This window comes from Dipodomys merriami, unplaced genomic scaffold (assembly GCF_024711535.1).
Source record: "Dipodomys merriami isolate MVZ:Mamm:240054 unplaced genomic scaffold, mDipMer1.0.p SCAF_2, whole genome shotgun sequence".
In the NCBI taxonomy this organism is placed as follows: domain Eukaryota; kingdom Metazoa; phylum Chordata; class Mammalia; order Rodentia; family Heteromyidae; genus Dipodomys; species Dipodomys merriami.
Window position 1 is genome coordinate 74306413 of NW_027203381.1, and position 26916 is coordinate 74333328.

General features: G+C 37.9%; 1 protein-coding gene across 2 annotated transcripts in view; it reads left to right on the top strand.

Annotated features, from left to right (window-relative positions):
- Positions 1-26916, top strand: part of Gsk3b (glycogen synthase kinase 3 beta) — a 144184-nt gene that overhangs the window by 38961 nt on the left and 78307 nt on the right. For both annotated transcript variants that reach the window (XM_070030136.1, XM_070030138.1), the window contains exon 2: positions 15803-15996. In XM_070030136.1, the coding sequence (XP_069886237.1) occupies positions 15803-15996 (194 nt within the window). The remainder of the gene's footprint in view (positions 1-15802; positions 15997-26916) is intronic.

A 26916-nucleotide genomic window follows, 5' to 3' on the forward strand; every position in this document is an offset into this window, starting at 1 on the left:
CAGTAGTTGGCTTTAAAAAAGACATGCTTTTCTCCATTCTGGTGGCTAGAAATTCCAGCAGATTCAGTTTTTGTTGGAGGCCCTCTTCTTGGCTTTAGGACTACCACTTTCTTACTTTGTCATCTTATGATGGACAGAGGAAGCACTGGTTTTCTCCTGTTATCTAAACTAAACCTATCGTAGAGGTACTTATCACCATGACCTCATCCAGTGTCTTAATACTATCTTATTGGGTATGAGGCTTTAGCCTGTGATTTTACTGGGAATTCCAACATTCAGCCAGTCACACTATTCATGTCCAATTCCTGAAACTTATGAATATTATTTGTTTATTTGTAAAATGAGATTTACAAATTATAATTACGAATCTTGAAATGAAATAATCCTAGATTGGTCCATTGGGACCTATAATACAAAAGAGAATAGACAAAAAGGGAAGAGATTTACCTATGAAGGATAGAATGAAATGATAAAGCCAAAAGTACACATAATGTAATGTTCTCAGCTACCACCAGTAGCAAGAATGGATTCTCTCCTAAAACTCTCTGAGGAGTAGAGCCCTGCTGTCTATATTTTGGACTTCTGGTCTCCAGGACTGGGGATTTTTTTTTTTTTTTCTCCAGTACTGGGTTTGAACTCATGGTCCTGTGCTTGCTTGGCTTGCTGGTTCCACTGGCTGTCTATCCCTTGAGCTCTTGAGCTATGCCTCTAGTCTCACTTTTTTTTTTTTTTTTGTCAGTCATGGGGCTTGAACTCTGGGTCTGGGTGCTGTCCCTCAGCTCTTCAGCTCAAGGATAGCACTCTGCCATTTGAGCCATGGTACCACTTCTGGTTTTCTAGTTATTTATTAGAGAAAAGAGTTTCATGGCCTTTCCTGCCCGCAATCCTCAGATCTCAGCCTCCTGAGTAGCTAGGATTATAGGCATGAGCCACTCACTGGTGCCTGGCATGGAATTGTTTTCTACTCTGAAGATTTTCTTCCAATCCTAGAGGGTTTTTTGTTTGTTTGTTTATTTTGTTTCATTTTCCCCTCTTTTTTTTTTTTTCTGGTGACAAAGTCTACCATGGTGTCCAGTTACAGTTCTTGGTTTGGCTTTCACTTGATATTTTTTCTGTTTGTATCCGTTTTTCTCCTCTTTGTCACTGTAAAGTTTAACAGCTTTTCTCACATTAAAAAAATAAAGTATTTAGTGAATTCTCCCTGAATATTTCTCCTTGTTCTGGATCTCTTTTCATCTAGGAGTGTGATTGTTGTTTTTAAACTAGCCTAGGGATGAGAGACTGAAGTAAAGAGAGGCTCCCTTGTCAAGTATAGTGCTTTTCTATTTGACATCTATTTCATTACCAAAATGGAGGTACATTCCAATTTAGTGGAATTTTGTTTTTTCACTGACTAATATACTAAATTGGAAAATGGAAATACATGAATAGGAGACTTTTTTGGTATACAACCTATATATAGTAGACATTTTCTGAATTTTCCCTTTTCACCTGACTGGCATTTTCATGACCTATTTTTTCCCTTGTTAGAGAGTGTACATAGACATTCCTCAGTTTAAAAAAGATATTTTTTGTTACTAGGAGAAAAAGATTAGTTTTTGATTTTAGTTTCTCAGCCTAGATGAGTTTTAAAGATGGAAACAGCCTATGTGTTTTGTTTTTGTTTTGTTTTTACTCATTGATCATTATTTTCATATAACATCTTAATTTTGTAAATAATCTGCTTAGTCCAGAAGCTCTTTGCTTTCAATGGAAATATCTGTCTGGCCATGTCAAAAATCATCTGAAAAGGGCAAGGTTAGCAGTGTAGACCTTTTCCAAGGTTGAAAGTTGTTTCCTGTCTTTATGCCCTGCTATGCTTCTGACAAGTAGTGGGGGTAAGCAGTGTGATGAGAGCTACTTTGTTAAGGGGTGTCCTTTGACCCACTAACAACAGATCAGCCAAATCTTTGATAGTAACATTGGAGGCAAATCTTATTACAGACCACTGTGAACATAGGAATGTGTCATTCTAGTGGCCTTTATTTTAATAGGACCCAGTTAACTTCTTTTCAAGCAGAGCTTTGTGGAGTGAAATGCTAAGTGGATTTGTTTTGTGAATTGACCCAGTTAACAGTACTCTTCCTCATGGAGAGGTAGACTTGGACACGCCTTATTTGACTGAGATTGCTAGGCTCCCTGAAAGTCTGTTTCTTATGGAGAAAGGGAAAAATGGTTAAAGGATATGAATAAAGCCTTTTTTTGTTTTTTAAATGCTAGTCCTGGGACTTGAACTTAGGGCCTATGCTTCTCTCTCTGAGCTCTTTTACCCAAGGCTTGTGCGCTACCACTTCAGCCACGGCTCCATTTCTAGTTTTTTGGTGGTTAATTGGAGTTAAGAATCTTGTGGACTTTCCTGCCCAGTCTGGCTTCAAACCATAATCCTGAAATCTCAGCCTCCTGAGTATTTAGGATGATAGGTGTGAGCCACTGGCACCTGGCCATTTTTTTTTTTTTTGGTCCGGTCGTGGCTGCCTGAACTCTGGGCCTGGGTGCTGTTCCTCAGCTCTTCAGCTCAAGGCTATTGCTCTACCACTTGAGCCACAGCACCACTTCGGCTTTTTTTCTTTTTGCTTATGTGGTGCTGAGGAATCGAACCCAGGGCCTCATGCATGCAAGGCAAGCACTCTACCACTGAGCTGCTACCTTCCCAGCCCCTGAAGCCATTTTTTAAAGAAAGGAAGATGAGTCAGATATAAAAACTAACATTGATTTGATCCCAGTATGGATTTGATCCCAAATAGAATCATTTGGGATGTTAATTTGTTTTTATCCTAGGCATGTTCATTATTATATTAACTACAAACATAGCATCATTACTAATAATTGTAAATTTAAAATTAATCACTATGAAAATGAATGGATTTTTAAATAGAAATTAGAGTTAATGTCATAACTTTTAATTGTTAACTAGTTTATTTTTCATGGTTAGTTGAAAGTTGTAAAGCCATTAGGAGATATTCTGTACCCATTGTAATGGTCTTAACAGATGTAATTGTAATACTTGAAAAGTGTTTCTCTGTCTCTAGCCCTCATTATTCTGAAACAATTTAACTGATAAACAGATCATGTTCTAAAATGTTTATCCATTTTGGAAAATATTTCTATAGTAAGTTTTATAAATACATAAAATATTTAAATGTTATTTTATGCTAATGTCTGTCTGAATTCTTTTATTTAAGATCAGAGATTAATATTATCAATGTGACATATAAGTAATATATTAAAAGACATATCATAATTAGTGGAAGCGTTAATCAATTAAAAAATAACCCCAAACAGAATGCATAATAACATATCTTTAAATATAAAGAACCGCCGAGAACATTATAAAGTTTGTTAAACTAACTTATATTAGAAAATAGCCCTATGGCAAAAAAAAAAAAAGCAAAATCCCAAGCATAGGAGCTTTCTTTCCTCTACCATACCACAAAAAAAACATAAAGTAAAAGTGACTAGGTTCCTAAGCTGTCCTATAAAAGCTTAATAATTGAGCCACAGTTATTGCAAATATTTACATAGTTGTAATGCCAAATAATGAATAGTAATATTTTTACAGAAATAGTAATTTAAAAATTTAAAAACCAGGGGGCTGGGAAGGTGGCCCAGTGGTAGAGTGCTTGCCTTGCATGCATGAGGCCCTGGGTTCGATTCCTCAGCACCACATAAGCAAAAAGCCGGAAGTGGCACTGTGGCTCAAGTGGTAGAGCGCTAGCCTTGAGCTGAAGAGCTGAGGGACAGTGCCCAGGCCCAGAGTTCAGGCCCCACAACCGGACCCAAAAAAAAACAAAAACAAAAAAAATTTAAAAACCAGAAGAATTGGTTTTGAAAAAAACCTTCCTGAATACCTGAAATGTTTTCCTGGTACCTAATTGATAAAGGGTTTTAATCCAAAGAAGGTAGAGACTTATGGGAGAATCATAGGATTTTCTGTGTTCTTTCAGTAGTTTTATAGGTTGATGGTAATATTTTATCTTTTTTTTCTTGACAGTATTATGGTTTGAACTTGGGGCCTTGTGCTCGCTAGGCAGCCACTTTACTGCTTGAGCCATTCATCAACTTGTGATGGCATGATTTTAGCTTGACGTGAGTGCAGACCAGGAGTCCTATTTGTTTTCTTACCAGCTATGGTTGAGGTTATGTTGTAGCTCTTGAAATGGAATAAAATCAGTAGAGAGAAGAAAGCTTCATAAGGTAAGGTTTGAAAGCAAAGTGAAAGTTAAAGTAATCTAGCATGCATGTTTGTAAAAGAGGTTGCTTGAAGTAGATTTAAGTGACATAGAAATAATACAAATTGAAGAAAATGCAAAGAAGTATACCTGTGAATGATGGCTGATGTAAGAGATATTTGTTAAGAAAAAGTGGAATCAGCAATCCCTATCATTTTACTGGCCAGTCACTGCTACCCAGTATCTTTAGTAGAAGCTGTTTAGAATGAGGACTGGAGCAGTGTGCTAGTTTGCTATTTTTATATAAATGATTTCAGAGTTGGTTTCTTTTATGGTTTTGGACAGCATCCACCAAAAATACTAGAATAGCTTTATATTTCGGGTGTCTTTAAAAAATAAATTCATTTCCTTTTTTCGTGTGTGTGCTGGGATTGAACTCAAGGTCTCATATTCCTCTTGCCTTTTTCTCTCATAGCTGGCAGTATACCACTTGAACCATACCTGTAGTTCTGGCTTTTTGCCGGTTAATTATTATTATTTTTTGTTGTTGTTGTTTCAAAACATTTTATTTTTTTTAATTTAATTTTATTTTATTTGAGAACATAACTGTACAGAGGGGTTACAATTACATGGGCAGGATAATGCATACATTTCTTACCAAGCATTGCAGCCTCCTCCTTTGTTTACCCTTCACCTCCCTTCCCAGCCTCCCCCTCCCCCCCACCCAATCATACCCCCCTCCCCCCCCACACACCGACATTGTAAAGCTGGTTTTGACATGACATTTTGTACTTCTCATTGTTGCAACAGGTCCACCTGAATCCTTAAACGACTTGTTTGTCCCCATCTCCTCCACATGTTATACTGACATCAAATATAGTGAAAGCGGGGGTTACACTGTGGGGGAGGGACCGGTTAATTATTAATCCTTAAAAACCTCAAGGATTAACATCTGCCCTGGTTGTGAATGAAGTATAATTCTCAGATCTCAGTTTTTGTTTTTGTTTTTGTTTTCTCCTTGGTCTCAGGACTTAAACGCTGGGCCTTAAACTCTGGGCCTGGGCGCTGTCCCTCAGCTCTTCAGCTCAAGGCTAGCGCTCTACCGCTTGAGCTACAGCGCCACTTCCGGTTTTCTGGTGATTTATTGGAGATAAGAGTTTCTCAGACTTTCCTGCCCCGGCTGGCTTTGAACTGAGATCCTCAGATCTCAGCCTCCTGAGTAGCTAGGATTACAGGCGTGAGCCACCAGTGCCCAGCAGGTCTCAGCTTCTTGAGTAGCTGAGGGTGCCACTGGCACCCTATGTAAATTTAATTATTCATAAGCAACTATCACAATTTGAGTTTTTTGCAGATTCTTTATTGTGATTAAGTGATGACATAATTTCATGAATTTTACAGTATTGTGGGATAGTGATGCTTAGTTAAATTCACAAATACATTCTAACTTTCATGGGGCAAATTGTCTATTGTGGTCTATGAAGTGTATGAGTTCTATGGGCTTTGATAGTACAGTTATTTCTTCTACATTGGGTGATGTGTACATTTCTTTGCTTTTGCATAGGGTCCCTCTTTCCCATTCATTTCCTCCCTCCCATTGCTGCCATTGAGTTGCTTGGTTCGTTTTGATCAATGTCCAGTGCAGTTGATGGGTCCCACTGTTGTATGTTTTTTTCCTTATTCCCTCTAGTTTTGTGTCCTCCTCCTAGTTTCCCTCCAGTGTGTGCATATATACTATGTGTGATCATCAGCATGGGATTATTTAGTAGTGACTGGACCAGATGAGTGGAGGTCCTTTGTTTCTCAAGTCTTGTTAACTTGATGTATCACCTGACATTTTGTATTTAACATCCACTTATTAGGGAGACCATGTATTGTTTGTCTCTTTGCTCTTGGCTTACCTCACTTAACATGATTTCTTCTAGTTCCATCCATTTCTCTGCAAATACCATTATTTTGTCCTTTCTAATGGTTGCATAATATTCCATTGTGTATAGATACCACAATTTTTGGATCAGTTCATCTGTGGTAGGGCATCGGGGTTGTTTTCATATCCTGGCTATTGTGAACAGTGCTGCAATAAACATGAAGGTGCATGTGTCCTTGTATCCTGGTTCCTGTTGTTCAAGATAGATACCTAGGAGTGGTATGGCTGGGTTATAGGGGAGATCAATAGTTAGCTTTCTGAGGATCCTTCAGACTGCTTTCCAAAGTGGTTGTATAAGTAAGTGTACATTCCCACCAGCAGTGTAATAGGGTTCCTCTTTCTCTACATTCCCTTTAGAATTTGCCATTGGCTGACTTGAGGATGTGGGCCATTCTGACTGGAATAAGGTGGTATCTCAGGGTTGTCTTTATTTGCATTTCCTTCACAACCAGGGATGGTGAACATTTCCTCATGTGTTTCTTTGCCATTTTTATCTCTTCTGAGAAGTCTCTCTTTAGTTCCCTTGTCCATTTAGGAATTGGTTTGTTAGGTTTGGGAGGGATTAGTTTCTTGAGTTCCCTGTATATACTGGATATTAACCCCTTGTTTGATATATTGCTGGTAAATATTTTTTCCCAGTTAGTTGGTTGTCTTTCTAACTTGGTTGCTATGTCTTTTGCTGTGCAGAACCTTTTTGTTTTAAGGTAGTCCCATTTGTCAAGTCTCTCTCCAATTTGTTGTGACCCTGGGACTCTGTTCAGGAAGTTTCTGCCTGTGCCTATAAGTTCAAGTGTCTCTCCTGCTCTGTCCTGTAGTAGTTTCAGAGATTCAGGTTTGATGTTAAGGTCTTAAGTCCATTTTGAGTTGATGTTAGTGCATGGTGACAGGTGGGGTCCACTTTTAGTTTTCTGCATGTGGCCACCTAGTTTTCCCAGCACCAGTAGTTGAAGAGGCTGTGCTTCTTTCACTGTATGTTTTTGGCTCCTTTGCTCCTTTGACAAATATCAGCTGACTGTGGGGGTGTGGTTTTATTTCTGGATCTTCTATTCTATTCCATTGGTCTTTGGGTCTGTTTTTGTGCCAGTACCATGCTGTCTTTGTTATTATGGCTCTATAGTAGAATTTGAAATCTGGCATCGAGATCCCTCCCAGATTGTCTTTTTTGCCTAGAATTGTTTTGGCTATTCTAGGTTTTTTGTTGTTCCATATGAATCTTTGAACTGCTTTCTATATTTCAGTGATGTATGTCATTGGAATTTTAATAAGAATTGCATTGAATTTGTATATTAATTTTGGTAATATGGCCATTTTCACTATATTGTCTGTATCCAAGAGCATCACAATTTGAATTTATGAAAAGTAAAATACTTCAGCTAAGTCAACCGGAGGTCCTTAAAGCCTTTGTGTGTATTGATTTAATTTTCATATTGGTTTCTTGATTAGAAAAACCATGCCTTTCTGTTTTTTTCAGACTCTAGTAATGTTCCATATTTAGAATTAACTAATCCAAAAAGGGCAAGAAATATTTCTTTGAATTTATTTGATAGCAGCAGCAGTGCTTATGCAGTACATTATTTACTTTATATATGATAAATATGTACAAGTTCTTAAACGTTTGCTGTCAATTTTCTGACTTGACTTGGATCTCCTTTTACTCATTTTAGATGAATTATCTCAAGTAGATTTATCTCAAGCAAAATGAGACCACTTTTTAAAAAGGAATTCTTGGGCTGGGAAGTTGGCTCAGTGGTAAAGTGCTCTTGCCTTGCATGCATGAAGCCCTGGGTTCGAGTCCTCAGCACCACATAAGCAGAAAAAAGCCAGAAGTAGTGCTGTGGCTCAAAAAAAAGAGCTGAGAGACAGTGCTCAGGCCCAGAGTTCAGCCCCCACAACTGGCAAAAATAAATAAATTTTTTAAAAAAAGGAATTCTTGCTGTTGTAATAGGTGTATGGACTTTTTATTCAAGATGTAACAATTGGATGGCGTTACTTTTGTAGATTTATTTTGGATATAAATGGCTCAGTTCACTTCCATTTTTATAGATATTTGGACATATTTGAAACTTACCCTGGATTTAGTGGGGGGTTTTTTGGTTTTGTTTTTTTGTTGGTCATGGGGCTTGAACTCTGGGCCTGGGTGCTGTCCCTGAGCTCTTCAACTCAAGGCTAGTGCTCTACCACTTGAGCCACAGTGCCACTTCTGGTTTTCTGAATGGTTTATTGAAGATAAGAGTTTCATGGACTTTCCTGCTCAGGCTGGCTTTGAACTGCAATTCTCAGATCTCAGCCTCCTGAGTAGCTAGGATTACAGGCGGGAGCCACTTCCCCTCCCCCCTCTGAATTTAGTTTTTACTAGACAATCTTAAACTGCTTGAGCTTCAACACTCTCCGATTTCATATTGGTTTTCACTTCCTCATAGGATTATTACTTGAATAAAATAATTTGTATAAATTTGGTTTTTGTTTTTAATTGCCTTTCATGGGGCTTGAACTCAGGGCCTGGGCACTGTCTCTGAGCTTCTTTGGCTCAAGGCTAGTGCTCTAACACTTGAGCCACAGCGCTACTTCAGGCTTTTTTCTGCTTATGTGATACTGAGGAATCAAACCCAGGGCTTCATGAATGCTAGGCAAGTACTCTACCACTGAGCCATATTCCCAGCCTTAATTTGTGTAAATTATGTAATTTGTATATTATAAAATACTCCACGATGTATTACTTGAGTAATAGGGTGTGGTGATCAAGATTGGTTTTATTTAGGAAAGATTGTCAAACAGGTAAGTTTTGTCTTTGCATTACATTCTTAAGTTTATAGAGGGACTTAATCTTTCTGAGATGATGATTATGAGGTCCTATGTCATTTTAGATGTTCTTATTAACTTTCAGATCTTTGTAGTTTCTAGGGTATAGTGGAGATCTGTGAAAATTTTACTTAGAAATGTAATTATTTTATGGCCCGCTATGTGCATAGGCATAAAATGGAGTAACTCCTGTAAATGTGTGAGGAATATAGTTGTTGTCTTCATGAGATGGATATATGGTTAAGCTGCCATTTGATAAACACATAAACCAACCTGTAAGCAGTACTCCTCTGCAAGAAAGTAAAACCTTGTTCTCCCTCCTTACTTTGTCACTACATGGTACTCAATGACAGTTTTTAGCTTATTAATTTAATATACTTAATATACATGAAGGGGCCGGGAATGTGGCTTAGTGGTAGAGTGCTTGCCTAGCATGCATGAAGCTCTGGGTCTGATTCCCCAGTACCATATAAACAGAAAAAGCAGGGCTGGGAAGTTGGCTCAGTGGTAGAGCACTTGCCTTGCATGCATGAGGCTATGGGTTCTATTCCTTAGCACCACATAAGCAGAAAAAAAAGCTGGAAGTGGCTCAAGTGGTAGAGTGCTAGCCTTGAGCTGAAGAACTGAGGGACAGTGCCCAGGCCCCACGACCAGACCAAAAAAAAAGAAAAAAAGAAAAAGCAAGAAGTGGCACTGTGGCTCAAATGGTAGAGTGCTAGGCTTGAGCAAAAGAAGTTCAAGGGAAGTGCCCAGGCCTTGAGTTATAGCCCCAGGACTGGCAAAAAAACCCCCAAACATACAAAATAAATAAATAAGGCTGCTCAAGATTGGTTTTGTCAGAGTGACCACTTACTGGATCAGTGACTCATTGCATTTCTTAAAGTTAATTATGTCTTCTTAAATCTGAGTTACTTTTTTTTTTAAACTCAACAATTAATTGTTTCCTCCAGGTATAGTATACTATTTCTTTGATAACTGGAGAACCAACCTTGTAAGAAAAAGAAACACCCCAATTTGAATATATTATCTATCATCTCTTTCCTCTGAATTTGACAAGTCATAAATCAAGCCAGATAAACATGCTTAAAGATTGGCATATTTCCTAAAAGACAGAATTCTTTTTTTTTTTTTCCTTTCCTTTTTCCAGTCGTGGGTCTTGAACTCTGGGCCTGGGCGCTGTCCCTCAGCTCTTCAGCTCAAGGCAAGCGCTCTACCACTTGAGCCACAGCACCACTTCCAGTTTTCTGGTGGTTAATTAAAGAGTCTCACAGACTTTCCTGCCCGGGCTGGCTTTGAACCGTGCTCCCCAGATCTCAGCCTCCCAAGTAGCTAGGATGACAGGCGTGAGCCACCGGCGCCCAGCCCAAGACAGTACTTGATTCACACGTTGCGGGATTTTCGTAGAACATAGGCCTGTTGCTAAAGCGCACCTTGAAATTATTTCAAGAGAGCGAGCTTAGAGCAAGTGAAATACTTATTCATTTCAGGTGTGCTTTAATTTCATTCCACTTGATAGACGCTGGACGAAAAGAAAGTGTTTTCGATTCCAGATGATGGTTTTAAAGTAAAATATGATGTACGTGTAGGCTGTTGAAAATTAACATGGTTCATTCTGACTTTCTGATTTCTTGTGTGGCTTAAAGTAAAATTCAGTCCCAACAGAAGATTAAAAAAAAAAAAAAAGGAATGATGGGTGCCGTTTGGGCGTTGGTTGGAGGGACGTCGACTGAGGCTGGCTCTGTTGGCAGCCGCGCTGCGCCGGAGAACCGGCGAAAATGGCCCGAATCAAGCCGCCTGCCCCTGAGCCCCGTGGTAGGAAAGCGCCCCCCGCGAACAGCTGGCCGCCACAGCTGCCGGGAAAGCCTCGCCGCCGCCGGCGGGCTAGGCACCGGCCCGGGCCGGGCACAGACCCGGCGGCGGTGGCGGTTTAAGCCCTTCGTCGTTATGGAAATGGACCAAGCTTCTCATCCGGAAGCCGCCTTTTCCGAGGTTGGTGAGAGATCGCCCCGGGTTTCCAAGCCGAGTTGAGGTTTCGGAGCCGCGCAGCCGTTGGGGGCGCCTCTGGAGGAGTCCGCGAACCTGGGGGGCTTGTGTGAAGATACCAATCTCTGGCCATCCACACCAAGTCGCCACCATGCCCAAAGGCATCCAGCTGGCTCGCCGGATGCGGGAGAAAGAGAACTTAAGTGAAGGCAGTTTTTATCGCATTTTGTAGTGAATTCTGTAAACCGCGATGGTTGGAGTTCGGGCGCCTCGGGGTTTGGGTTTGTTTTGAAGTTGTTCACAGCATATCGCGTTCATCACTCGGGAGAACGCGAAAACGGAGCCTGCTTTCCAGACAGTTTCCTCAGGAGTGACAGGCGGAAGAGAGGGGGCATGGTTCAGGTGGCAGTGACTTGCCGGGCAGCTGTGGCTTGCGGGAGAGCTGGCTATGGTTCAGGTGTCTCAGCAGTTGGGGTTGAGTCTGACTGTAGACATCACTGTGATTGAATGTGGCCTTGCTCAAGGGTGAAGATACTAGTCTTATTCACAGTGAGACCTAATAGTTGTTGTTGTTGTTGGGTTTAAGTAACTCTTACAGCTATAGAAAGACTATGTGCACAGTATTTTTAATTAAATGCCTTACATTTACATACAAACTGAGTCAGAGTTAGTTGAAAAGAAGTAGGGATATTTCAAAGTACAGAATAGCCAGTAGGTATATACCATAATCTTTTATAAAATAGTTGAGAATGTTCAATTTTGTTGAATATGGAGAGTTAATTTTAGGAATTGAATTTTGTGTTATCTCTGGCATGGTCCTTAGGCAAAGTAGTGTTGTAGGGTACAAGTGTTAGAATGAGTGCACAGGTCTGAATTCTGTAGGGTGTGCTTAGTGAAAGGGTTACTTTGGGTAAATTAGCAAATGTTTTAAAATACCTTATGTTCTCCCATTTATTAAATGATTGTTGTGTGTGTCATAAGATTGTCATAAGAATTAAATAGTATATTCTTTTCCCTTGCTGGGTACTTGCTCTACCACTTGAACCATGAGTGCAGACATTTAGTTTGTTTTACAGATAAGGTCTCTTGATTTTGGTTGTGTGGTTTCATACCAGCAACCTCTTATCTCCACCTTCAGAGTAGCTAGGATTTTAGGTATGCACCACCACATCCAGCTGTGTGTGTTGTGTGTGCATGCGTGCACACGTGTGTGTGTGTGTGTGTGTGTGTGCGCGCGCGCGCGCGTGCACATCTGTGCTTTTTGGCCCTCTACCACTTGAGTCACAGCTCCACTTCATCTTTTTTGGTGGTTAATTGGAGATGAGAGTCTCACATACTTTCTTGCCTGGGCTGGCTTTGAACCATAAGCCTCAGATCTCAGCCTTCTGAGTAGCTAGGATACAGGTATGAACCACCATGCCTAGCTTAAATTTTTATTTTTTAAGGACTTTTTGAGGATGTAAATTTCAAAACTTAAAGTTGTCTAAGTATCATTGGAAAAAGTAGTTTAGGCTAAAAAGCATAGAAAATTGTTCATTTATTTCTGGTTGTTTTGGAGATGATCTTCTTATATTATCAGAAATATCTCCTTTGGGAGGGGGCAATAGCAAAAAGGACATAAAGTTAGTTTTATATCATTTAAAAGGTTGTAATTTAAAGCAGAGGCAGTGCCAGACATGTAAAGATTGTGCTAAAGTTCACATCTTTATCATTTTGTTTCATGTTCATAGTAGACAGAAGGATATATCCTTGCCTAAATTGTAGGTATTGAAGTAGATAAAAGCAATGAATCAGAAAGTTCCTTATAAGCAATGACATTTCACTGTGAAGCAGTCGCATTCTTTCCCTTGGCACACTAGTGGCTGACTGCCAGTGCTAGTAATGTTCATGCCAAGTCATCCCTGGTATTACCCTGTAGTTTTTTTCGGTTCTGTTATTTCAGATCTTTGGTATAACAGTCAGAAAGAGCTTGATATTTTCTGAATAAAAATTCCAGAATGCTTGAAGTCTGTGAGAGCTCCATTGCTCTTAGTATATCCAGTCAGATATTTGATAATACTGGAGACAGGAGCCTATAAGAGTTTTCTGCAGTTTCTCTAGTATAAAAATGTTAATTCCTACTATCATATTAAGTACATTTCTCTTGATGTACGGGAGGGTGAAGGATTGGTCTTTATCTACATCAAATCTTCCTTTGAGGTTAAGAGGCCGCAAGAATCTCTTTCAATGGTAGCATAGATATAGCCTTCCTGTTTAATATTTCAGCAGGATTATTTCATTTGTGCTCTTTCCCATTTAAAATCATGATTCTGGGATATGTATTCCCAGACTTAGTAGTTACAATAAAGAAATGCTAGCCAGAGTTTGTGACAGGTATATTTTATACTCTTTTTCAAACCTCTGAAATTTAAAGACATTTTTAGAAGTTTAGTCTGAGGAGGCAAGTGGGAGAAGTCATCACAATTGCTTCTATAGCTTAACTTATCTTACTAGAGCAAATAGAAAACAGTGCCTCGTGTGTTCTTTATTGAAATAACACCACACAGTAGAAAGACATAATGTCATTGAACTGCGGGGTAGTTTTCATTTTTAATAAAAATTGTGGAGTACTGCAACCATTCTTTAAAGTCTATGAACTTCAACATTAATTAAGATAATGATGCTTTGTTTATGAGTTAGGCCTGTTAGACTTTGAGCAACTTGTTGAGTGGAATTATTCTAAGTTTTTGACATCTTTCTTTGATGATTTTAATTTAGATGACCTAGGAAAAAGATTGTTTTAAAATTTGAAGTTTCTGCTTTTTATCCTCTGGAACAATTGGATTGTAAGAATTTGGATTTAATCTTTCTGGATCTCAACTTGTTATTTCTCTTTGTTTAGAGTTTAAGTTCAGAAGACTGAATCTTTCTTCAGGAATGCAGAAATGCTGGAAAAGAAAGGGTTAATCTTCAAATAAGAGAAAATAACTTATGGTAGCATTTATGTTAAGATTAACGGTTTTGGAGGGATGGGACATAGAACTGAGATTAAATTGGCCTTTTAGCAAATGTATCTAAGATTTATTTTATCTAGAGTTGAGACTCAGAGTGAACATTTGAAAATTTTGAGCACTTAAGTTGACTTTTGCTAGGATCTGAATGCATTCAAAGCATATATAATGTTTTATATAAATATTATTATGTCCACAAGATTTGAGTTGTCTTTCCACAAATGATATTGTGCTGATTTGTTACTTGTGCCAATTAAATTATACCTGATTGGGTATTTTACCTCAGAACTAAAGATATACATGTTAAAAGATATGCAGCCACAAGATGATTTGTAAATGAAAACATTCAGTTATGTGTATATACCATTTATTGTGCTTACTTAATGCTTTTGTATCTTTCATAAAGTAAACTTTTTGTTGGTTGGTTGGTTGGTCATGGGGCTTGAACTCTGGGCCTGGGCGCTGTCCCTCAGCCCTTCAGCCCAAGACAACTGCTCTACCACTTGAGGCCACAGGGCCTCTTCTAGAGGAGCCATACTTACCATTTTAAGATAATACTAGTCTCTAGAACCTATTTTTATTCTAAAACCATAAAAAGAACAATTTAAAGCTTTTAAAAATCAGGTGCTAGATCAGAATAAGTTAAGAACTCAAAGAGTAAGATGCTTTTGGACTGACTATGCCTACATGTTAAGTAATGTGTGGCTCTAGAGCTTGAATTAGGGAGCCCTGAGTTTGTTGCTAGAGATGAAGGAAAGCAGAGGTGAGAGGGCTGCAGGTGAGCAGGGACTAGACTGTTAAACTACTTGTGAATGGGGTTAACTTCAGAACAGGTTTGATTTTGCTTTTAGATTTTACGTTTATTAATCTCAAATTAAAATTCTTCCTCCCATACAACCGTTTTCCAAAAGGTATTATGTTGTTGTTGTTTTGTTTTGTTTTGTTCCTTTTTGTTGGTTGTGGCTTGAACTCTGGGCCTGGCACTGTCCCTGAACTCTTCAGTTCAAGGCGAGTGCTCTACCACTGGACCCACAGTGTTACTTGCGGTTTCCTGGTGGTTAACTGGAGATAGGAGTCTCACAGACTTATTTGCCCAGGCTGGTTTTGAACCATGATCCTCAGATCTCAGCCTCCTGAGTAGCTAGGATTACAGGGGAGCCACCCGTGCCTGGTTTATTGTGCTATTTTTTTTTTTTAATGGAAATAAGGTACAGGGAGGCAAAATTTAGAAATCTTTAGAATTGTCTGAGTAGAATTAGCATATTTAGATTTTTTTCAGCTGTATATTTTATTTTCAGGTGAAAGGCCTCAAAGCAAAAACTAGGTCCTTTATAATTACATATAAATCATGGTGGGTCCACTATTTGCTATATGATCTTAGGCAAATTTAACATTCTTCCTATTATCTATTCTGAGTCTGAGACTCATTATTTGATGCTTTCACTCATTGGCTGGTGCTCAACCACTTGAGCCACACCTCTAGCCCCTATTATTGTTTATTGAGATAGGGTCATGCTATGTAATAGCCCAGACTATTCTCAAATTTAGGATGCTTCTGCCTACCAAATGCTGAGATTACAGATAGTTATCATCACTCTTGGCTTTCCTACTACTTTTAATATAAGACAGTATATTTACTTGATGAGAAGTTTTTATTCCCATCACATAATATTTTGTTTATATCCTGTATAAACTAACCATGCTACCTATCTGTAGTATAACTGAATAGTGGTTAAAGATGGCTTATAATTAAAACATTTCTATATTAAAAGCTAAAATGAGCATTTAAAAATGATTTGTATGTAAGAATATAACTTTGATGCATAGGCAGTTTTTATAATATACTTTTGCACAATTCTTACTTTATCTTTTAAAATAAATCTCTTTTTTCCCTTTAGGAGATAAGGATGGCAGCAAGGTGACCACAGTGGTGGCAACTCCTGGGCAGGGTCCAGACAGGCCACAAGAAGTCAGCTATACAGACACTAAAGTGATTGGAAATGGATCATTTGGTGTAGTATATCAAGCCAAACTCTGTGATTCAGGAGAACTGGTTGCCATCAAGAAAGTATTGCAGGACAAGAGATTTAAGGTAAAAACCTTTGAGTCTTTCTTTCTTTCTTTCTTTCTTTCTTTCTTTCTTTCTTTCTTTCTTTCTTTCTTTCTTTCTTTCTTTCTTTCTTTTTTTCTTTTTCTTTCTTTCTTTTTCTTTCTTTCTTTCTTTGCTATTTTGATACATATGCCTGTAAAAGATTTGTTTCAGTTTCTTCATTTTGCTTAGCATTTCATCTGTTGTGTTAATTTTTGTTCAGCTTAATTACTGTAGCTACTTGATTTTCCTCCTCTCTCCTCCCCTCCCTTCCCTTCCAGTCCTGAGGTTTGAACTCAGGACCTGCGCACTGGCCCTGAGCTGCTTTTGTTCAAGGCTAGCACTCTACCACTTGAACCACAGTGCCACTTCTGGCCTTTTCTGTTTATGTGGTATTGAGGCATCAAACCCAGGACTTCATGCATGGTAGGCAAGCACTAAGCCACATTTCAGGATTTCTAATTATATATTTTATAGCGATAGACTTTACCAAAGGTTAACATTTCTCTATAAACACTGCCAAGTGAGACTAAAAAATCCTATGAAAGGGAATTTTAAATTTTTTAATGTATTCTTTTTTTTTTTAATTTAAATAACGTTTTCCTGCATTGTGTTTCACTGGTATGAGAGATCAGAGAAGTACTGACTGTTATTTGTGTGTTCGATACAGTTGAGTATGGTTAATGTGGAAAATAGCCTTCCATCATGCAGCACTATCACCCCCTCCATAATGCTTAATCTTTCTTTGCTGCCTTCCTTTGTTTCTTCTTCCTCTTGCCCCTAGACACCTGCAGTACCCAAGTTCAGTTCTTGTTTTTCTCATTTCTTATACAATATGTGTGGAAAATTAGATATTTTTGTATTGTGTAGTGGAGAGTAATAACAAGCTGTGCAGACTTTCTTCTGTTTCTCTCACTTATGCAACATTCATTTTACCGAGAGATTCCCATGTACTAAGGACTATGCTAAACTTTCCATTGAGTGATATTAAAAAATAAAAAAGTGAACACTACTTTGAAATAGCACTCTGATGATTACTGCTCTAGAATGCCTAAAATATTCTAAGGAGGTTTTGCTTTGATGTGTGTGCTTACGTGTGCTTGCATTCACTGTCCCTAAGTTGTCCTTTAGCCTTTTTTGCTCAAGGTTAGTGCTTTACCAGTTGAGCCACAATTCAACTTCCAGCTTTTTGGTGGTCAGTGGGAGACAGAGTCTGACACACTTTGCAGCTCATGCTGGCCTTATTCCAAAGCCTTCCTACATTGTGTCATGACTGAATATTCCCCCTCCCCCAAACAAAACAAAACAAACCAGTGTTACAACTCACTCTATTGTAGTATCAAACTGTCATTTCAAATCTCTTACTGTCACTGTATTAAACCTCCTCTTTCCACTTCCAGAAAGAGATATTTGTATACACAAAAGAGTTATGAAATCAATTAACTTCTATACAATACTATCATGTAATATACAGATCTTATTAAAGTTTCTCTAGTTGCCCCAGTAATGGTCTTTACAGCAAAAGAAAATACTGGTTTATATATTTTCATTGTTATGTTTCAATAGTTCCCTACAATGGGAGAATTTTTCAGTTATTATCATTTATAACATTCACATTTATGTGTAGTTAGTATAGACTAGTTATTTGAGGTTATCTAATATTTTATTTATTTTTTATTTTTTTATTTTTGGTCGGTTGTGGGGCTTGAACTCTGGGCCTGGGCGCTGTCCCTCAGCTCTTCAGCTCAAGGCAAGCGCTCTACCACTTGAGCTACAGCGCCACTTCCGGTTTTCTGGTGGTTTATTGGAGATAGGAGTCTCACGGTCTCTCCTGCCCAGGCTGGCTTTGAACCGCGATCCTCAGATCTCAGCCTCCTGAGTAGCTAGGATTACAGGCGTGAGCCACCAGCGCCTGGCCTAATATTTTATTATTATTAGATTGAGAACGTTAATTGTTTAAGTAGAAATGCCATAGCAATGACTGTTTGTTCTTAATGTATCATGTTGGAAGGCCCATTATTGATAATATGACAATAAGTAAGTATATGCTTCCTGCAGGTTTACTAATTTTTCTCTTGCATTAAGGCTGTGGAGAGGTAGTTCCTACATTTTGTAAAAACCCCTGTCTTTTGTTTGTTTGTTTGCCAGTATTGAAGCTTGAACTCGGGGATTTTGCAACTTGCTTGGCTTGCTCAGGGTTATCCCTCTACCAGCTGAAGTATTGTTTGTCCAGCCTGACTTCTTGCTGGTTATTTTGATGAACTTTTATACCTGAGCTGGCTTGGAACCTCCATCCTCCAGGTTTGAGCCTTATAGGATTATAGGTCTGAGACACTGTTGCCCACTTAATATGTATTATTTTCCACCAAACTTTTGCCAAATAGTTTTAGTATTCACTGACACATCTTGTTTGAATCAGTTGAAGTTACAGCTGCTAAATTATTTTTAATTTATGAGTTGAGATTCTTCCATAATGAACTTTTTTATACTTATCTATTACTGAATGAAGTATAATATAATATATGAGTTATAATAAATATAATTTTGCTTTTTTTTGAGTGCTAGTTCTGGGCTTGAACTCAGGGTCTTGAGGCTGTCCCTGAGCTTTTTTGCTTTAGACTAGCACTGTACCACTTGAGTTACAGCTCTACTTCTGGCTTTTTGGTAGTTAATTATTACTTTACTAATAGTTTATTAATATTAATACTCTATCAATACTTTATAATATCAACAAATATTTTAATACTTTATTAATAACATTAAATTCTTAAATGCTAAATGAATTATTTATTTTATTAAATAAGTAGTTTATTAATTACTTAATAAAGATAAGAATCTCAGACTTTTCCTGCTTTGACTGACTTTGAACCTTGATCTTCAGATCTCAGTCTTCTATTTAAGTAGCTGGGATTACAGCACCCAGCAATTTTGTCTTTTTTTTTTTTCTTTCTTTCTTTTTGCTACCTAAATTGGCCCAGATGTGGCCATTGAAAGTCCTTTCAAGTTAACTCTAAATCCTCCTAGCCAATAATAGACAGTTAGTAGAAATATGCCTGTATTTGTATGGGTATTTATGTACATGTGTATACACGCATATGATTCAGGAATAAGATATCTTTCCTTTTGTTCAAGTCTACTGTTAGGTCTTTTAGTTTATTTCTAAGTATTTTAATTGTTTTGTTATATGGTTTTTGTCTATATGTTAAAAAGTAGCTACCTTACACAAAGAAAGCTCAGTTCTTCTTGTTATATCACTCTTCCTTTTTAGAATATTCTTTGTTCTTCTTTAATGTTAACTGTACAAGTAGTTGGGATGAAAATACAAAATCTGATATATTGATTAATTTGTTTCTCTTGGTTACCATAAAACAATAGGAGTTTCTCTGACAATTTAAAAATCTGTTTATGTGGTACTGAGGAATGGGTTTCATGGATGCTAGACAAGCACTCTATCACTAAGCCACATTCCCAGGCCTGAGCTGTATTTTTGACTTCCAAAATTTTATTTTATGTTTTAACCGCATTTGGTCAAAATTGCATTTGCTGAACCTGAGAATTAAGCAGTCTTACTGTTTAAGCTGTATTTTTCTTCTTATGACTTGGAATTACTACAGCCTGATATTCATTTTGAGTTTTTCCTCATATTTGTTTTACTTCTATACTTGTTGATCCCATTTTTCAAGTGCCAAATTATTTGTATTTACAACAGCAGTGCACATCATTCATGGAAAACCCATTTGCTGATAAAATGGATGGACATCTTTAAATAGTTGTGATCTGTACCCATGCCTTATAAAACAATGTTGTTGGGCCCACAAAAACTTGTAGTTACTAAGTGGAAGCTAAAATCCCAGTGGGCGGAAAAAGGAAAAGACAGTTCGAGTAGGAAAAATCTTACACAACACTACACCTTTAAGAAAGAAACAGCAAAGGTGAAGAGAGTAATAATCTAAAATTGCCCTGTCAGAGGAGTATAGTCAGCCAAGAAGCCCTGTATTAAGTATGCCTGCCATGCCCAGTTATTGGCTGCAGACAACTGATTGGAATCTTGGCTTGTTCCCAGCAAGATAAGTGGTTTGAGAACTCAGCACCATTGGTCAGCAGTGTTCTCTTTGTAGTGAGAAATCTGAGAGAGCACATTTTTGTAGTTGTCATACCAAACTTCTTAGTACTTATACATAGGGTATCAAGGGAAATGTGTGTGTGTGTGTGTGTGTGTGTGTGTGTGAGTGTGATTGTGTGTGTCTGTGTCTATGTGTCTGTGTGTGTGTGATGTTTTACCGTAAATGACTTTCCAAAGGCTGGTGTGAAAGAATTCTATTGATTGTGCACTTAAAATCAGAATTTTATTGTCTCCATTATGGCAGAAGAAAAAAATAGAGGTATCATATTTGTGGACCTGAATGTCCCCCTCTTTCTGGTTTGCTGTGGCTTAAATGTTTAGGAGAGAAATGCAATTGCTTTTCAAGTTTTCTCACTTTTATTTGACTTTACTATTATTTAGCATTTACATTATTCTAAAACCTGTATATCAGTGGTAAATTTAAAAGCATTGTTTAATATTAGGATTGTTATTTTTTTGTGTGCAGTAGCTACCTGATATAAAGTTTACAATTCAGTAGTTTGGATAGAGTACAGAATCCTACAACTGTCACCACTGTCTAATTTCAGAGCCTGTTCATCATCTCAAAAAGAAATTCTTACCCATTCACTGTTTGTCCCTTTCCTTTCCTTCTAAGGTTTGGGAAATGGCTAATCTAACTGGCCTTTCTGGACATTCATGTAAATGGAATCAGACAATATTTGATTTTTTGTGATTGGCTTCTTTCACTTACTGTAATACTTTTAAGGTTAATAACTGTTGTTTCATGTTTTTAATAGTTCATTCTTGTTTATCATTGAATAATATTTTAATGTGTGGGCTTATTACACTCTTTGTATGTCTGTTCATCAACTTATGAACATTTAGGTTGTTTACATTACTTGGGTTCTATACTTGTGTTTTTTGTTTGTTGGTCATGGGGCTTGAACTCTGGGCCTGGGCACTGTCCCTCAGCTCTTCAGCTCAAGGCTAGCACTCTACCACTTGAGTCACAGATCCACTTCCAGCCTTTGCTGTTTATATGGTGCTGAGGAATTGAACCCAGGGCTTCATGCATGGGTGACAAGCACTCTACCATTGAGCCACCTTCCCTACCCTCTACATGTGTTTATAAGTATTTGTAAGGACATTTGTTTTGGGCATCTATATCTAGGAGGGAACTTCTGAGTCATAGAGTGATTCTATAATAATTTGAGGAATTCTGAATCTCTTTTACAAAAAATTGTACCATTTTACAGTCCATACCAGTGTATAAGTATTATCATTTCTCCATGCCCTCAAAAACACTCTCAAAAAATTAAACCCATCCTGGTGGGTATAGGGTTTCAACATCATGTGTGTTTACGTGTGTACATGTGTGTATGTTTTACTGGAGATTGAACTCAGGTCCTCATACATGGAGAGCAAATGCTCTACCAGCAAGCTACATGAGTAGCCTTCCCTTGTCAAATTAATTTACATTTTTCTAATAATTAATGATGTTAACATGTTCTAATGTACTTATTTATTGACCATTTGTATGTCTTAGGAGAAATACCTTTTGGAATCCTTTGCCTGTTAATTTTTTTTCTATTTCAAGCTTAAAAAATTATTTGACTCTTTTTGCAAGTTTTACTTGGACAGAAAAATGAGTAGAATGAATAGACAATGCTCATAAAGCCGCCTCCTCCTCTCCTTCTAGTCCCCAAGTTTCTAGTATTACTAATATCTTCTTGTGGGATACTATATTTGTTATAATCAGTAGGCCAATACTGATACATTAACTGTATTTTTACGCATGTTGCATGTATCATTCTTTTTTATAACTGAGTAATGTACTAAAGGATATATGGTTGTTCAAATAGAGCAGTTTGAACATTCATGCGCAGATTTTTGTGTGGAACAAAAATTTCATTTCCATTAAGTAAATACCTGAGGGTACAATTGCCCTAAATATGGGTGTATTTTGAAGGTGGAGTCAACAAGATTTCTTGACAGAGATACTAATGAGGTTGGAGAAAAAGAAGAATCCTGACTTCAAAGCTTTTAGCCTGAGTAAGTGGGAAAGTGATTGAGATTTAAGGATATGGGTAGCACAGATTTAAGGGAGCCCACGTTCTGCCTTGGAGGAATTTGATCCTCCTACTTAAACTTTTCATGTAGCTTGGATTATATGTACATACTGATACACCAAGAGTGGTGGTTGAGATGGAGTCTCACTAACCGTTTGTCCTTGCTGGCCTTGCATCTTAAGCCTCCCATCTCTACCTCCTGAGTAGTGCCACTCGAGTAGTAAAGACGAATGCCACCATAGTCAACCTGAATTATAAACTCTTTCAATATTGTGGTCTTCTGTATTGTCATTGTGTGCTTCAATAATGCAATAGTAAATGAAAGTTGGGATGATATTGAGTTCCATTTTCTTGTGGTAATTAAGAGCATGAGTCTGACATATCTGGCTTAATTCTTGTTTAGCTTTTTGCTAGCAAGTTTGTTGTCCATCATGCAGCCCCTCTAAAATTAGGATTCCAGACTTGGTTATTTGATAAGTTTATAGAGCAAATTAAATGAAGTTACAAAGATAAAGCTCTTAGTGCATTAACTGACTCAGTAAATTCTCAGTAATCTTTAATTGTTAGTGTTAGGGTTATTACTGCTAAAGTAATACATGATGCAGTACCTAAAGAATGTGAATTTCATCATTAACTTATATGCATGGTCTTCTTAAACTAAGCATTCAAGAACTTGGCTTATATCCTTCCAAAGTAGCTGACAAGAAGTAGAATTCTTTTACTTTAGCCCATGAAGGTATCCCCCAACCCCGTGTCTGTCTCTCTGTCTCTCTGTCTCTCTGTCTCTGTCTCTCTGTCTGTCTCTCTCTCTTACACACACACACACACACACACACACACACACACACACACACACACACACACACACACACACACACATCCATTCCCTTTTGTTTCTATAGCTAGTTGGGGCTCTTCTCTTACAACTTTGCTCATTTTCAGTCTTTTGTATTGATTCTCTCCTGTCTTAAGTGTAAGTCATTCCCAGCCAGCACTCTTTATTTAGGCTTGCGTAGCACTATTGTCCAGAGTCTACTTTTTGACGTGTGTGTGTGTGTGTGTGTGTGTGTGTGTGTGTGTGTGTGTGTGTGTGTGTGTGTGTGTGTGTGTGTGTGTGTGTGTGTGTGTGTGTGTGTGTGTGTGTGTGTGTGTGTGTGTGTGTTCTTTTCTGCTTCTTGGAATTTTGTCATTTCTTATTTTACAGGCAGTTGTTAAACACTTCTATGGCTTCAAGTACCATTCACATTTTTTGCTACAGCATAAGATGAATGTATTGAGATTGCTTTCTGGAATATTAACCTTGGTTGTGTCTCATTTTATTTCAAATGGGAACATGTCCTAAAACGAACTCATTCTTTTCCTGCTTCCCAACTTTCTAGGCCAGTGGACTCTATTGCTAAGTAAATAGTCATATAAGTAAAACATCTGAAAAATCTCCTTCCTAATACATTATTAATCCAACAGCAATAGGTGATTAGGTAACTGTTGATCTTTCCTCACACATCTATTTTCTCTCATAATTTTTCACTATTTCTACTTAACTACTGTCATAGTTATATTTATCCTTCCCCATCTCTTTAAGAAGCCTTCATAGTCAGTGACCTTCCTAAAATAAACATCTTATCAGTGATTCTTTATAGCTTATAATATTTAAAATTTTCAACATTTTATAAAACGGGCTCTTCTGAGGAATGTTACAAAGAAATATGTACTTTGATTCTCTCCTGTGCCCAGTAACTTATAGCAAGTTGTTCCTTTAATTAAAATATGAAGCATTTGAACACTGAATTTTTGTGTTCGGAACAAAATGTTTTATACATGAAGTTATTTTGAAATTTTTTTTTAATCCAATTCTAGGGCCTTTAAGGGCTTTTGATTTATTGTGGAATCAAAGAGTTAGATATAAACACTATTTGATCTTAGTGTGATAACTGAAAGTGGAAACTAGAACTTGGATAAAATCTTCAGCTTTTGGAGAAATCTTTAAGACAAAACCTTTAAAGTAAATGCTATTATACTATTTTTTAAATTTTTATTATTATAAAGGTGATGTACAGAGGAGTTACAGTTACATAAATCAGGTAAAGAGTACATTTCTTTTTGGCTGTCACCCTTCTCTTGCTCTCTCTTAGTTTTTTCCTCCCATCCCCACCCACAAGTTGTATAATTAATTTTCAACATAGTATCTAATGAGTACCACTGCTGCATTTGTTCACCTGTGCCCCTCCATATACTAGAGTTTTTGAAAGTGGAGTTTTTTACAGTGAGGAGAAAAGTTCTCCGGATAGAATAAGCTTTGATGAGGAAGAAAAGATGATAGGCAGCCATATACTGCCTACCCTACACCCACGCTATTAAGCTTGCAGATTGTTTCTTCACCTAAAAGTTGGCTTTTCTTTAATTGAACTTTACATAAGAGCACATAAAGTACCCTTCTGGGAATCTTTTGACTCCGTGCTTTTAGTTTCCAGAAATTTTCTTCTTTAAGTGTGTGTTGGCAGTGATGTCAAAAGGAAAAAAAGCCTGTGTCTGTTTTAGAATCTGTTGCGGAGATAACGTACTTAACGAAGAAAAGATTTAGTTGTGGTTTTACAGTTTTTACTCCATGTCCTTCTGGCCCCATTGTTTCTAGGCTTGTAGAGAGATTATGGTAGTTGGACATTGTGGCACAGAGCTGCTCATGGCATGTTGTCTTAGAAGCAGTGACAGGGAGACAGGAAGGCGTGGGGGAACGTAAGTTTTCAGGACATGTCCACAGTGATCTACTTTTCCTAGCTAGGCCCACATCCCAGTAATGCCATCATGTTAGGAATTTGTCAACATATGAATCAATTGTTTATGTCATTGCTCCTCAATCATTGAGTACCTCAGCTGGAGACAAAGCCTTAATGCATAAACATTTTGGGGGTATTTCATATCCAAACCACAACAGTCTGCATTAGAGATATATATATTTGAATGGTTATTGGTTAAAGTAAAATAATTTAAATGTATCAGGTTTTCTTATATAGTGATTATTCTTTTTTTGGGGGGGGGGATCCGGTCGTGGGGCCTGAACTCTGGGCCTGGGCTCTGTCCCTCAGCCCTTCAGCTCAAGGCTAGCACTCTTCCACTTGAGCCACGGTGCCACTTCTGGGTTTTTTCTTTTTTGCTTATGTGGTGCTGAGGAATCGAACCCAGGGCCTCATGCATGCAAGGCAAGCGCTCTACCACTGAGTCACCTTCCCAGCCCATATAGTGATTATTCTATCTTGAGTAGTTATTTTATTTTTTTTTAGTGAGATGGGAATAATACCAAGTACTCAGAAGGCTGAGATGTAAGGATCGTGGTTTGAAGCCAGTCTACCCAGGCAGGAAAATCTGTGAGACTCTTATTCCTAATTAACCAAAAAGCTGGAAATGAAGATGTAAGTGGTGGAGTGCTGGCCCTTAGCAAAAAAGCTCAGGGACAGTGCCCAAGCCCTGAGTTCAAGCCCCATGACTGGCACAAAAATAAAAAAGAGAATCTAGGAGTATTTGTTGTCTTTTCTTTATTAGAAGAATTGCATGTTTAGACAGATCAGTTTGTAGATAATGGATTTCAGATTTGTGGGGGTAATAATTGGGGATTTGTCTACTATAAACTATAGTCACCCAGCAAGATTTCAGATTTTTAACTATGACCCTAAACTAAGATAAACTGTACATTGTAACTCTGTTCATAGAAAAATAATTGAAACAAGTTTCACTGCCTTCCCTCCAAAGGAAAAGTTCCACTTAATGTATTCTAATCATTTATGGGTAATAATTTTGCTGTAAGTAGCATTTTCAGTTTGTAGGTTTTAATTTTTAAAAACTACTTTCTGGAGATATCCTGCTTCCCCAAGTCAGTTGTGTATTGCTTTTCCTATATTTGTGGTAAATAATTTCTGTTCTTGTATTCTTAGGAGTTTTACTTTCTAGCTTTAGATTATTTGAATGTGATATGCCTAGATGTAGATATCTGTTTCTCATATTTGAGATTCTTTGAGCTTCATAGTTTGTTTGTGTTTCTCTTCTAATTTAGGAAGATTTCAGCTATTATTCCTTCATGTATTTTTCCTTTTCCTTTCTTGGCTTCCTAATAATTCCTTTGCACATATGTTCCTATGTGTGATTTCTTAAGTCTGTTTGGTTTTTCTGCAGTATTTTTTTGTATGTATTTTGTTGAACTATTTTCAAGTTCACTGATTTATTTTTTAATGCCATTTAAAATCTTGAGCCCTTAGCGAATCTTTCTTTTATTTGGTGCTGGTCCTAGAGTTTGAACTCAAGGCCTGGATACTGTTCCTTTTTTGCTCATAACTAGTGTTCTACCACTTGAGCCATACTTCTACCTTTTGGTGTTTAACTGGAGATAAGAGTCTCTCAGACGGCTGGGAAGGTGGCTCAGTGGTAGAGCGCTTGCCTTGCAAGCCTGAGGCCCTGGGTTCGATTCCTCAGCACCATATAAGCAAAAAGAAAAAAGCCGGAAGTGGCGCTGTGGCTCAAGTGGTAGAGCTCTAGCCTTGAGCTGAAGAGCTGAGGGACAGCGCCTAGGCCCAGAGTTCAGGCCCCACGACCAGACCCCCCCCCCCAAAAAAAAAAAAGAGTCTCTCAGACGGAAGGAGAAGGATTGGGATGGGGGGGAGGGGGGAGGCTGGGAAGGGATGCGAAGGGTAAACAAAGGAGGAGGCTGCAATGCTTGGTAAGAAATGTACGCATTATCCTGCCCATGTAATTGTAACCCCTCTGTACAGTATGTTCACAAAT